At 62.9% G+C, this 13,248-nt stretch overlaps 1 protein-coding gene across 2 annotated transcripts; it reads right to left on the bottom strand.

The window, feature by feature from the left end:
• Positions 1 to 523: 523 nt before the first annotated feature.
• GPR132 (G protein-coupled receptor 132) lies at positions 524 to 11,618 on the bottom strand. Of its 2 annotated transcripts, XM_029950564.1 has the most exons (4): positions 10,912 to 11,618; positions 9,976 to 10,408; positions 6,919 to 7,034; positions 524 to 2,868 (listed from the first exon to the last, which is right to left on the bottom strand). In XM_029950564.1, the coding sequence occupies exons 3-4, from the start codon at positions 6,923 to 6,925 to the stop codon at positions 1,745 to 1,747; spliced, it is 1,131 nt and encodes a 376-aa protein (XP_029806424.1). In that variant the 5' UTR covers positions 6,926 to 7,034; positions 9,976 to 10,408; positions 10,912 to 11,618; the 3' UTR covers positions 524 to 1,744. The 2 variants fall into 2 exon arrangements, with proteins under 2 accessions (XP_029806424.1, XP_029806423.1); XM_029950563.1 differs by lacking the exon at positions 9,976 to 10,408.
• Between the last annotated feature and the right edge of the window lie 1,630 nt (positions 11,619 to 13,248).

The raw sequence follows: 13,248 nt of genomic DNA, 5'->3' as shown, positions 1-13,248 counted from the left end.
AAGGGCAGGGCTGGCCTTGCTCCCTGGGCGCCCCTGCATCTGCACCGGGGCCGGCACGTGGCCAGAGCCCAGCCCTCAGCTAACACTTCGGCGTGTGGATTTCTGGGCATCTCAATGTGGACAGTGAGCAGACTGGGCCCTGAGCACAGAGTTCCTCCTTGTCCCCAGCGGTCACCGTCTCTTCCCATATCCATTTTCTGATTTCATGGGTCCCCGTGCTGTCACGGCAGACATCCTCTGAGACCCCCAGGGAAAGAGACCCTCCAGGTCACCCCTCCTGGCCCTAGACCCCGGCTCACCCCGGCGCCAGCCTCTCTACCTCACCCCCACCGGCCCCGCCCACCAGGCGTCAGTCCCCGCTCAGCGACCTGTGGCCAGAGGAGACCTGCTCCGAGGCCCCCGCCGCCCCCAGGGGAGAGCTCGCACAGGCGCTCCTGTCAGAGAACGTGCTCCCACAGCCTTGGGCCTCCCCGATGGCCCTAGAGGAAGGAATGCACCTGACAAGGGGACTGGCACTTGAGACTGGTGTGTAGTTTTGCATTTTTATTTCTAACCTTATTTCCAAATGAATCTTTTTGATGCCTGTCACTATAAAGACCAGCCGTGGACAGCGGAGGGCTGCCTTACAGAGACGGGAGCACAAGGTAACGTGATGGCCCGGCACAGCTCGGGGGTCCCTGGGGAGCCCGGGCTCCCGCGCTGGTGTGCAGCCCACCGGGCTCTGTTTGAGCGTGAGCTGCAGGTGTTCGTGAAGTGTCTGAAGCAGAGGTAGTGGGTCCGCATGAGGTAGGTGTCGTGGGCCTTGTTACAGATAGGGAAACTGAGGCAGCAGTGTGCCCTGGCCGAGGAAAGCTGGTCGGGGTAGAGCCAGGACATGGCCCCGCGGCAGACCCAGTTCCAGGCTCCCCCCACATTCTGTCTGCGCCTGGCGGAGGGCCTGGAGGCCTGGGGCCACCCCCTGCTCACTGCAGAGCCCCTTGGGAGCCTGCAGTGGAGGCACTGAGGCCTGGAAGCCTTGACGTGAAGGAATCCCCACCATTCTCGAGCCTCTGCCCCTTCCCACGTGTCCCCTGCGCTCTCGCCCCAGGCGCCCTACAGGAGGTGCCCTGAAGCAGCTGGCACCCCAGCCCAGGGCCACCCATGGGGTTCCGGGCAGCCCACGGCATCACATGCGCGTGGCACAGAGCCCACCCAGCTAAGGGCCCTCAGGCCTGGGCCCCTGCCCCGCGGTCGGCCTCGGCTGTCCCACAGTGGGCTGGCGCTGCTCGTAGGGCATCTGAGACAGAGCACCGAGGTGCCCTGCTATGTTACCCAGTCGTCCAAGGACCACTTGCAGAGGAGCACGGGAAATAAAGCGTGCACACCACTGTGGGGGCTGAGCGGGGCCCCGCCCGGGCAGGGCATGTGCCCGCTGCCCACAGCACCAGGCTGGCACGCGGCCGCGGCCCACAGCCCTGCTGTTGGCTCCCAGCGGAGGGAGCCAGCGGGGATGCGTGCAGACGGAGCAGGTGGCCTACGCATCCGCAGCCTTACCTGGGCGAGCCGCCGCCTCGGTGTGGGGCCCGGGAGGAGCACCCGGGACCAGGGCCCTGGTGCGTGGAGGCTACAGGGGGTGTGCCTCCCGGAACGAGAGATTGGTGGCCAGTTTTCCAGAGGGGGCTTCCCGGCCGGCGCCATGGACGCTTGCCGGCCGGCTCAGTGCACAGAGCAGCCACACTCCCGGGTCCTGGGCTCCCAGGCCCGCTCAACAGGACGCTTCGCCCAGCCTCTCCGGGGTGCGCGGCGAGCCCCGTGTGCCCACCTGTGACTCGGGCAGGCCGGCGGTCCTGGGGAGCACAGAGCCATTTGTGAGTGTTGTGGGCGGCAGCACCTCCTCTGAGTCCTCAGGACACTTGAACTTGACGACGTCTGTCCTCCAGGAGTGCTTCCTCCGCTCCCTGGGGGCCCGGGACATTTCCTGCCACGAGCGGTCCATGGCCAGCACGTAGATGACGGGGTCGGCCACGCTGTTCATGGTGGACAGGCACAGGAACACGGCGGACGGCGTGTACAGCCTGGCCTCGAAGGCGCAGATGGAGCCCCGGTCCCCCCGGTAGTAGGAGAAGGCGACGGCTTTGGCCAGGAGCACCAGGTGGTAGGGCGCGAAGCAGACCAGGAAGATGGTCACCACGGCGACGGCCAGGCGCTTCACCTTGGCCTTCTGGGCGGCGCTCAGGCCCGCGCTCAGCCGGACGCGCCTGAGGACGCGCTGGTTGGTGAACGCGATGATGGAGAGGGGGGCGGCGAAGCCCACGGCAAAGCGGGCGTAGCAGTAGCCGGCGATCCTGCCGTCGGTGGGCAGCGTCTCGAAGCAGGTCTTCCTGTCCTCCATCTCGAACACCGGGTAGTGCACGAGGCCCACGGCGAGGAAGACGGCCGCCGAGACCAGCACGGCGGTGCGCGGGCGGCGCCGGCCCCGGGTCTCCAGGGCGTAGACCACCGCCACGAAGCGGTCGCAGGAGACGCAGCACAGCAGGAGGATGCTGACGTACAGGTTGCAGAAGAAGATGTAGCCGGTCAGCTTGCAGCCCCACGGGCCCAGGGTCCAGCGGTGCTCGTTCTGGATGTAGATGACCCAGAGGGGCAGGGTGGCGGCGTAGAGCAGCTCGCAGAGCGCCAGGCAGAACAGGTAGACCGCCAGCACGTTGCCCCGCCGCGCCCGGAGCAGCGTCACCCACGCCGTCAGGCAGTTGGCCGGGAGGCTCAGGGCGCACACGGAGCTGTAGGCCACCACCAGGAACACTCTGCTGTCCTCGAAGGACACGCCGCAGGGATTCTCCCCAGCAAGCGGGGTCGCTGGCCCAGGGCTGGCTACCGGGGTGCCGTTGCCTGCGGGACAGAGACACGCTTGAGGACAGGAGTCACTGGGAACCAAGAAAACACACGACTCATGCTCACTCCAGATGAGAAGCGCCAGGCGTGGGAGGTGTTTAAGCCTTAAAATGACTGTCGGATGTTTGGTCTCCAACCTGATGGCCCGCAGTCCGTGGGCTGTGCGGTCAAGTCCTTGCAGCTCACAGAGGTCATTTCTCCAAGGGGTGCTCGTGTGCTGGGAAAGAGTGTATTCTCTCTGTTTTACGTATGTCGTGTTTGCTTATTTTTGAGACAGAGGGAGACAGAGCATGAGTGGGGGAGGGGCAGAGAGAGGGAGACACAGAATCTGAAGCAGGCTCCAGCTCCGAGCTGTCAGCACAGAGCCTGACGCGGGGCTCGAACCCACAGACCCCGAGATCATGACCTGAGCGAAGTTGGATGCTTAACGGACGGAGCCCCCCAGGCGTCCTCTCTGCTGAGTGAGTGTACAGTCTGAGCCCCAGCCCCGCCCTTCCTTAGCAGCTGTCATTCCTTGGCCCCCACCCCTGCCCCCTGCTTGGGCACAGAACCATCTTGCCCACTTCAACCATCAGTTACGGAGAAAAATGTCGTGAAGGGGTTTCTGTACTTCTCTTTGTAGTTCTCTCAAGGTTTGCTTTATATGCTTTAGGCTGTTGTTAATTGGTGCGTTGAGTTAAAAACAGTTCTGATTTCCTCCTGATGAATCAGCAGCCCCATATCATTATGTCATGATGCTCTTTATCTCTGTGGTGGGCAGAATAACGCCCCCCCCAAGACGTGCACATCCTGATCCCAGAACCTGTAAATCTAGTGGCTTGATTGGCTGTGCATTTCTGGTTCTGGGACAAAAGGGACTGAAGTTGCAGATGGAATGGGGTTTGCGAACGGCTGGCAGTGGGAAAAGAGGGAGATTGCCCGGATTACCCGGGGGCTCGATGCCGTCACAGGATCCCGGAAAGCGGAAGAGGGAGAAAGACGGGAATGCGAATGGCCCCTGGCCGTTCTGAAGAGGCAGGAGGGGGCTGGCAGCCCAGGGACGCAGACAGCTTCCCCGGAGGCGGCGCGCAAGAAAACAGCTCCTCGCCAGGAACACACCCTGCGACACCCTGATCTTAGCCCGTTTCTCACTTGTCATCCCCAGAGCAATGAAGATAATCGATTGGCATTTTTAAGCCTCTATGTTTGTAGTAATTTGTATCAGCAGCCACAGGAAAGGAGTATAATTTCTAATAATGCTTTTAATACAAAGTCTTTCGTTTAGTACTTAATATAAAAACAGCAGCTCTCTTTTGATTACTATCCATTTGGATTTTTTCCCCAACCTGCTACTTCAAACTGTCTGCATCCTTCTGTTTTAGGTGTGACGCTTCCAGCTGGACTCGGAAATCCGACGCGCGTCACCTCTCAGTTACTGAATGCAATCCACTTAGACTCATGACACCGCCGATGCAGTTTTGTCTGTCTTCTCCACCTTGCTCTGTGCTCTTTTGTCTACTTTTTCTGCTTGCTTGTATTCCCCTTTTGTCTGTGGTTTTGAGTTGAACTGTGTCCCCTGAAAAAGGAGCCATGGGGAGCCCTGACCCCCAGGACCTTGGAACATGGCAGTTTGGAGCTGGCCTTTGCAGAAGTGGCCGGGGCGGGATTAGGCGTTTGGGTGGGCCCTCATCCCCAGGGACGTCCGCACGCAGGGCCGCACGCAGGGAAGACAGTGTGGGGACCCTGGGAGACGGCGGCCCCCTGCAAGCCTCAGAGGGCCGCTGGCACTGACTCTCCCTTCCCGCCAAGCAAGCAAACACATCTTCTCCATCTGTTTGGTTCTTCAACTCTGTCTCCCGCCTCTACTCCTTTGGAAATTATTACCAAATCAGGTTTAGTCTTTCAAGACCACCCTGGAAATTTCATATGCACCTCTGCCGTGTCTGGGGCTCCTCAGAGCCTGCGCTGTCGCTCCCCGGCCCGCCACTCCAGTCCCGCACGGGGCCCCTGTGTTTCTCACCTGCATGTCGGCCTTGTCCGCCCTGGCAGCCCCTCTGCCTCCCCCAGGCCGCCTTCCCGGGTCCCTCCTCCTGTCCCCCGGGCCACCCTCCCGGGTCTCTCCTCCTGTCCCCCGGGCCACCCTCCCGGGTCCCTCCTCCTGTCCCCCCAGGATGCCCTCCCGGGTCCCTCCTCCTGTCCCCCCAGGACGCCCTCCCGGGTCCCTCCTCCTGTCCCCCCAGGCCACCCTCCCGGGTCTCTCCTCCTGTCCCCCCAGGCCGCCCTCCCGGGTCCCTCCTCCTGTCCCAGGACGTCCTCTGCCAGAGCCCGAGCTGACGACAGAGGCCTGCTGGTACGAGCCCAAGGGGTCTGCCTGAAATGCTCTCTTCACCCAGGGGTCCTCTTCGGCTTCTGCACAGGGACACCCTGTCCTCCATCCCCTGTCCCCCTGTCGGTCTGGCTGTCCGACAGTGCGTGGACCCCACCGTGGCTCCCGGACTCCCAGGGCTCTGCCCGACTGTCAGACCCGCAGGCTTCCTGCCCGGCGGTGGGCCTCCTGCTCCCGGGCCTCCTTGTGCCGAGCCATCCGGGGGGCCTGAGTCCCTTCATCTGTGTCTAGTTCATCCAACGGATACAGCTTTCATCTCTGGAAACTCCATTTCTGGCTCCTTTCCAAGTCTGTCCGGGTGGCCTCTGGTTCAGTCCGCGCCCTGCATGCCCCCAACATGCACCTGTCACACCCGCCAGGCCACCCCGGTGGCTGGCACCAAGGACCCTCCGGCCCCCACCCGTGCCCTGCGGCCCGGCTCCACCAGCCACCGGAGACCCCACCCGAGCTCTGGGTCCAGCAGGCTGGGCTCCTTGGATTCACTCCAGCCCCCACGCGGGGGCTGTCCTTTGGAGTCCCGTATGCGGGTGACCCTTTCAAGCCCACGCCCACTCCCGCACACCAGCCGCGGCTCACCTGCCGTCCCCGTCAACTGGGCCACCAACAGTAGTGAACCAGGGTGTGAATGTGAAAGGACCCCTGTGCCTCTTGGGTCTGTGAATGTCCCTGTGCTGATTCCACTGAGATTCAGTAACAGGGGACAGTCACCACTATATGGAGTCACACAAAGTCCAAGGTCGAGAGACGCTCAGACGTCCCAATGCCCCAGGATGGAGGGCACCAGGTCAGTGCACAGCCTGGGACACTTGTGTGTCCAGGACGGGCTTCGGTCACCCGGCTTCAGGCCCCGGCACAGCCAGCGTCCAAACGCCGCCCTGTGAAGCTGGGCTGCTCGCGTCACTCGATCCTTGGTGGACGGCCGCCCCGCCGTCCCCACTCCCGCCCTTCGGGACCCGTGCTGCCAAGAGCGTGGGCGTGCAAGTGTCCCTGGGACACCCGGCTTTCACTTCTCTCGGGTTCACACCCGTCTGGGATCGCTCAGCGCCCGGCAGTTCTGTATCTGACTTCCTGGGGAAGCGCCAGACTGTCCCGGCGGCTGCCGCGCCCTCTCACGTCCCCATCCGGTGCTCAGGGACCCGCCTCTCCGTGGCCTCACCAACGCCAGCTGTTTTCTGAGAGTCGCCATCCTAATGGGCCACGCGGCCCCCTCCCCACCTCCCTCAGGCGCAGGGACAGGCCCGGCCGCCCCCACCTGCAGGCGAGGGCCTGAGGCACAGGGGCTGTGCGCTGCGGGGCCCAAGCTGTCAGCTGTCCCCTCCCCCCGCAGGAGGACCCGAGGGCCCCTGACCTCCTGGGAACAGGGCAGGAGACAGGCAACAGGCTCCTGGGGGCGTCTGTGACAGCCCTGGGTCACAAGATGGGCAAGATGGAGGCCCAGCCCTGCAGCCCTGTCCCTCGTACTTCCTGGCCCCTCAAGAGTCACAAAACAGACGCTTCTCCGGGTCACGATGGAGACGCTCCACCTTTGTTGTTTCTGAGGTAGTTTTTATTTCGATAAATTTGCTTTTGCGTGCTAAGTGTGGAAGTCATTCTCCCCATTTTGAGATGAAGTGCATTGTAGAAAAATTTTTACAGGCTCCCTCCTAGAAGTTTAAAGTCGGAGACATGAGGGGCGCTCTCACCTGGCATACTTGAGTGTTCCGATTTCGGGGAGGCTCCAACATGTACTCCAAGTTCTAGCACATGTCTATGTCTTCTTGGTCCTACCGAGAAGTTTACTCCAAGAGTTTAAAATGACCTGGACAAAGAAAAGAATGAAATGGCTTTAGGAAAATCAGATTAGATCACAGATTAAGTCATTTAACAGATGACTAAGTGCTTAGTGAGCATTTATTATGTGCCACATCTTGTGTTTATCCTATGGGATATAATAGTAGATCCTCAATATATAAAGAACACTGACAAATCAATAATAGAGGAAGTTTCAGAGCCGATGAGTAGATAATTTAGAAAAGACATAACAAAAGCTCCTAAAAATTCAAAAAGTGCTCAACTCCACTCATAACCAAAGAAGGGTGGACACAAGGGTGCCTGGGGGCTCAGTCGGGTAAGTGTCCGCCTGGGGCTCAGGTCATGATCTCACGGCTCGTGAGTGCGAGCCCCATGTCAGGCTCTGTGCTGACAGCTCAGAGCCTGGAGCCTGCTTCAGATTCTGTGTCTCCCTCTCTCTCTGCCCCTCCCCTGATCACATTCTGTGTCTCTCTCTCAAAAATAAATAAACGTTAAAAAATAAAAAAAAAAGAAATGTGGACATAAACATCAAAACAATCGTCTTTTTTTTTTTTTGCCTATCAGGCTGGCAAAAATAAAGAACTTCAATTCTTAGTGTTGGTGAAAGTGTGAGGACCCGGGTATCTTTCCTGCCTCGATGGAGCGTAAACTGCATAAATGTTTCTGAGCACAATTCTGCAACATGCTTCCAGAAGTCTTCGATGCACTTAACTTTTGATCATGTAAAATCCTTTCTAGGAATTTCCCTGGTGAAAGAATCACCCAAAGTGAGAAAAGCGTGTGACTAGACTGTGTGTCTGGAAATGACCAGGAGAGCAGCTGCCGCGCAGGGGAGGGTGTGGGCGGGTCTGGAGCAGCCACAGGCAGGTCTCTCTGCTTCCTTCCCTCAGCAGAGGCAGCCCCGTCCCCCGCAGAGGGTCTGGGGCAAGTGCTCTAAACCGGAGCCCCGCGGGGTGCTGCGGGCGGCAGGCCCTGCGTGTCTCCGGGCGGCGGCGGAGGCTGGGCCCAGAGGGGCTCCCACGCTGGCCCCCTCTCAGGGTGTTCCCAGCAGGTAGATGCCCCAGGAAGCCAGGGCGTCTGCCCAGAGCGACAGAAAGTAGGACCTGCACGTCAACCCAGAGGAGTCTAGAAAGTGGTTTCCCCAGTGATGTCAACCCTCTGAGGCTGACCTTCAGGCTGGCAGGTGCGGCCGGAGGGTCGCTGGGCCTTCCCATCCCGCCCCCAGTCTCGGGTCAGCGTCCTGCACGGCAGGAAGTGGGGCCGCCCCTGGGGGTCCTCTGACGGGTCTGTGGCTTGTTCTAGAAGGCCCTGCCCTCAGAGAAGATGGTCCCAGGAGTTCCCGGCTGCGACCCAGTGGGGTCTGCATAGTGCAAGCCTCCAGAACAGAGACCCAGGGGTGAGGGGGTGAGCCCAAGGAAGGGGGGCCCCGGAGGAGGGGCTGCAGGGACACCAGGCCACCTGGAAGGCACAGAGCCTTTGCCCTAACTCTCGAGTATGCTGGAAGCTTCTGGAAGCAATGAGGAGGAGCCCCTTCCCGGCCACGCTGCCGGCCTCCCCTGGAGGAGCCAGGAGGGGCGGCGTCTCTCATAGCTGCTTCTGCAAGTGCTGGAGGAAGTGGTGACCCAACCGAAAATGTGCGCTCCTCTGGAGTGGGGCCCCGGAGGCCAGGCTCTGAGAGCACAGCTCAGGGCGAGCGGAGTCCCGGGGCAGCGCCCACGTGGGTGCCAGGTGCTCACGGCCAGGTCTGGGGCCACATCCCCGGCCGCCAGGCACCTCCAGTGCGGCCCGTCCCCGGCCAGCGCCCAGCGGCCCACCCTCCCCTCGCAGCCTGTCCTGGTCCACCCGATGGACACATGGCTCCGGATCTCAGCCCGTGGGTGTCCCAGGGTCTTCCTAGGCCCGGGGACCCCGTATCCTGTCCTCCCCTGCTCCCCTCCCCCACCGCCTCTACTTTCTGTTACTTTCCTGTATCCCCCCTCCTCATCCCTGGAGCTGACAAGCCCCAGGGCCGACCTACGCCCCACTCCTGCCCAATCTTGGTGGGTCCCTGCATCACCTTGGTGTCCGGGCCTGGGGGGGGGCGGCGCTGACCCAGGCCTGTGGGGGTTGGGGGCACTGGTCCAAGCCTGGGGTGACGCGGGGGTGCTGGCCGTAGCATCCAGCATGGCCAGGGTGGCAGTGGGCTGTCCCTTTTGGGTCCCCACCCCACACCCCAGAGCACCCTGGGTCTTCCTGGGCCCGGCTCTCCCACAGGACTGGGTGTTTTGTGGGGGCCAAGAGCTACGGGCAGTTGCTCTGTGTTCCCCCATGCAGCGGTCCCGCCAACCTCCCCAGCCAGGCACGGTGGCCAGCTCCTTCCCAGAGTCACCACAGTACAGTGGCGTGGGGATACACAGAGTGGGTCTCAGGTGTGGGGCAAGGGCAGTGACAGGCCCTGTGGGACGGCCCAGTGCAGGTGTCAGGCCTGACTCAGCAGCTGGCTGCTCCCAGCCCAGGGACACAGGGAAGGGCCGAGCCTGCCATGCCTGGAATGCCAGCCGGGCCTGGTGGCCTTGGGGGGGGTCTCTGTCCTTGGTCTGTTGTCTCAGGAGCTGTGACAGCCACACAGCTATGGAGCATTTGGGCCCAGGTCAGCCTGAAGCCTCCTCCACCTGCCCCCAGGCCCCTGCCCAGGCTGGGCATGACCCTGCCCTCAGCGTCCCCAGGGGCCCACAAGCCCTCCCGCCCCCCACTCTCCTGCCGCCAGCTGCTGACAGCCTCTCGTGGCTCCGGGCCTCCCGGTGGCAGCGGGGAGCGAGCGCCCGCAGCGGCCTCCTCTGGGCTGTTTGTCTTCAACGCAATCTTGTGGTTTCCCGGGCAAGGGCGCCGCCTCCTGTATCTGCAGCGCCCCCCGCCCCCCCTTCTCAAAATAAACGCTTCAGCTCTGACGCCCTGGCTTTCAGACAGACCCAAAAGCACAGCCGCAGGAGGCGCCCTGTCCCCGTCCTGACGTGTGGCGGAGCCCTCGGGGACCGTCCGCGGTTTCTGGGGCCGCTTCACCACTGCTGGACGTTTCGGGTTAGTCCAAGTTGCCCACAACCTCACGCCCGGCCCTGACTCCCCTTCTGTGTCAGTGCTGGGAGTTCCTGTGCTGCCGGCCTCAGACGCCCTTCCCACGCCGGGGCCAGCCCGCTGCTCTTCCCGTTTCGATAGATTCTTTTTGCGTAGACTTTGCAGCCCAGCGTGGGGCTCAGCCTCTCGACCCCGTGCTCCACCGATGGGGCGGCCGGGTGGCCCCTCCTCACATAGATGTCAAATGCACGGCTTAAAACTTCTCTTGCAAGGTGCCCGGCTGGCCCGGTCGGCAGAGCACGGACTCTTGATCTCGGGGTTGTGAGTTTCCTTAAAAATCACGTTTTAAATTCATTTCATGTCTTTGGTAACAAACTAGATGCCCCCCCCATCCATCTCGATTATCATGTCCCCTGCTGCCCCAGGTGACTCTGCCTGCCCCTGCCCCGGCAGGTCCCCAAGACCGTCCTGTCACCTCCCGAGAATGCTGCAGTCCCACTCCCCACCCTGCCGGCCCAGCAGAGACCCCACTGGCCGGCCTGTCGCTCCTCTTGCGCACATGGCCTGGGCGGCTCCTGGAGGCCCAGGTGCTTGTATGTCCCCAGAAAACAGCCCGAGAATCAGCCAGGGTCCCGCAGTGCCCAGGAGGTGCCTCCCTCCACCCGGGGGGACCCTGCACCCGAGCTCCAGCTCGGCCCCTGGCTGGGCGGCCCCTCAGGCACTTGGAAGAGGTGAAGTGAAGGACTCGGGTCAAGACCCTTGGCCGAGCCCCCACCTTCGCGCCAACAAACGTCCTCAGCCCCCCCCCCCCAGCACGAGGAGCTGTGACTTACTTCGGGAGGCAGACCTCGCACTCAGAGCTTTCAGGAAGTAGGGGTCCAGGCGCACTCTCTCTCAAACTCCCCTCCCGGTGAACAGGTCCTGAGCTCCCCCGGAGGCAGACGCAGGGAAGCAGCCCAGACCCACTTCTCCTCAGGCTCCTGGCTGTGACGACATCCAGGGACACCGGCCCCACGCCCTGCGCTCACTGGGGACCTTCCCAGCTGGCTCAGCCCCCACGCGGAAGCCCCTGTGCGTGGCCGCCCCGGACCCGGGAGGCCCCCCTGGGCAGCGATAAGACTCACAGGGTGGCCTCCCTCCTCACTTCCCCTGCTGGGGCAGGGCTCCCTCGCGGGAAAGGGGCTGGGCTCTGGCCCCGGGGGCCCAGCTTCCTGCACCAGGTGCTGCCCAACCCCCGCAGCCCGGCTGCTGGCCCCTCATCTGGCTTACAGGACCCTGACTCGGTCCTGACTCTCCCAGTCCAGGGGGGCAGGGGTGGGCCCCCAGCACTTCTGGGATGACTGTCCCCAGCCCTGCAGCAGGGACAGTAAATGGTTGCTGATCTAAGGCAACTGCGCCCCTGGGCATGTTCAGGCGGGGGGCGGGGGGGCCTGCAGAGAACGACCCCCATAATGCACTTCCCCTAAGAGACTTTCGGGGTGCAGCCTGCCTCAGGCTGCAGGGTCTTACGGCCCTGAGCTGGGGTCCCCTCAGGCCCGCCCTAAACAGTGATTTCTCACTGGTGGGAGTGGCTGCTGGGTACCTAGAAAGCTGGGCACGGGCTATGCCTAGGTCTGAGCACAGGGCTCACCGCAGCCTTCCAGAAACATCAGCCTGGGGCCTGGCCACTGTCCACGAACACCACGGGCCTCCCGGGTCTTGGGCCCCAGGGCAGCTCTCCCAGAGGGGAGCCCGCAGGCAGCCTGAGGCTTGGAGGGCCTGAGACCCAGCGCCAGGGGCCTGGTGGTCCCGGGGGGGCTGAGACCCAGCGCCAGGGGCCTGGCGGTCCAGGGGGGGCTAAGACCCAGCGCCAGGGGCCTGGCGGTCCAGGGGGGGCTGAGACCCAGCACCAGGGGCCTGGCGGTCCATGGGAGGCCAGGCCTCAGCAGGTCCACGCAGGACGTCCACAGAGGGGCCCATGTTCTCCAGGCTCCCTGCACCCCCCACACCGTTGTGACCTCTGTGCCGTGCCAGTGGGTCAGGCATGGCAGCTGTGGAGTTGGGTCAGCTGGATCCTCCACCCCCTCGGCTGTGCGGCCTCTTGTGGGCACAGGCTCCTGGCCAGGGAAGGGCGTGTGAGGCGGGAGAAGGCCTCAGGGAGGGCAGGCTGCTGAGACCCAGGGACCGGCTCACCCAGCCAAGGGGTCGCAGCCTGCTCCTGAGGGCCAGCTGTCTTCCCGGTGGGGGGCCCCCCGGATTCCTGACCCCCCTGCCGGGAAGCTGCATGTGTCTCCGAGTGTCCCGTCCACCTCATCACGTCATCCCACCAGGAGCGAAAGTCACTCACCATTTTGGACAGGTCCTATCGCCACAGATTGAATTTCGGAAGGTGGGAAAGGGTGGGCGGTGGTGACTCTTGGCCACCTGCCCCCAGCTCTCGGGCGCCTGCCCAGGGGTCCGCACACCTAGCCCGGACGTCCACCTGCTCCCGAGGCTGGCATCTTCCTGACAAAGACCAGGGACCATGACGAGCCCTCCAGGAAGCACCACCTGGACTCAGCGGATGTGAGGACCTGCGTGGGCTTCGTCCAGAAACATCCGTGCATCTGGGTGGAATTCGGGCCCCGACTCAGCACCTCCTCTCACCCGCCCTCCGGGCCTGCCCGGCTGCCCCCAGGGGCTTTGACAGCGGGTCCCTTGAGCAGGTCCGAGCAAGGGTGGGACACGGCAGCCGGTGGGGTCTCCGCTGGCCGGCCTCCCGGCCCCCATGACCCACAGGGATGACTGTTTAAGGTGCCCTGGCGATAGAATGTCGAGCCGCGGATTGGCTCACTTGGGTCCTTCTAGTGTCATTTAACGTGTTCTTCTGTCACCTGCTTCCCCACGTGGGCACAGCTGTGCTTCTGGCCGCGGCGCCTCCGGAGACGGGTGACCGCACAGCTAGAGGCTCACCACCTCTTCTTTGGGAGTGCAGTCGGCCAGTGGGTGGTCCTCCCCTCCTCCCCTCCCTCCTCCCTCCCCCTCCCTCCTCCCTGCCCTCCTCTCTCCCCTCCTCCCCTCCCTCACTTCCTCCCCTCCTCCCCTCCTCACCTGCTCACTTCCTCACCTGCCCTGGGAGCCCTAGTGTCACTTCGAGTGCCGCCAAGGCAATATTTCACTTGCTTTGCTAAGTGCTGATTTTCCAATTATGT

This window comes from Suricata suricatta, chromosome 9 (genome assembly GCF_006229205.1).
Source record: "Suricata suricatta isolate VVHF042 chromosome 9, meerkat_22Aug2017_6uvM2_HiC, whole genome shotgun sequence".
Lineage (NCBI taxonomy): Eukaryota > Metazoa > Chordata > Mammalia > Carnivora > Herpestidae > Suricata > Suricata suricatta.
The sequence above is the reverse complement of the archived record's forward strand: the minus strand, read 5'-3'. Positions and strand labels throughout refer to the sequence as shown.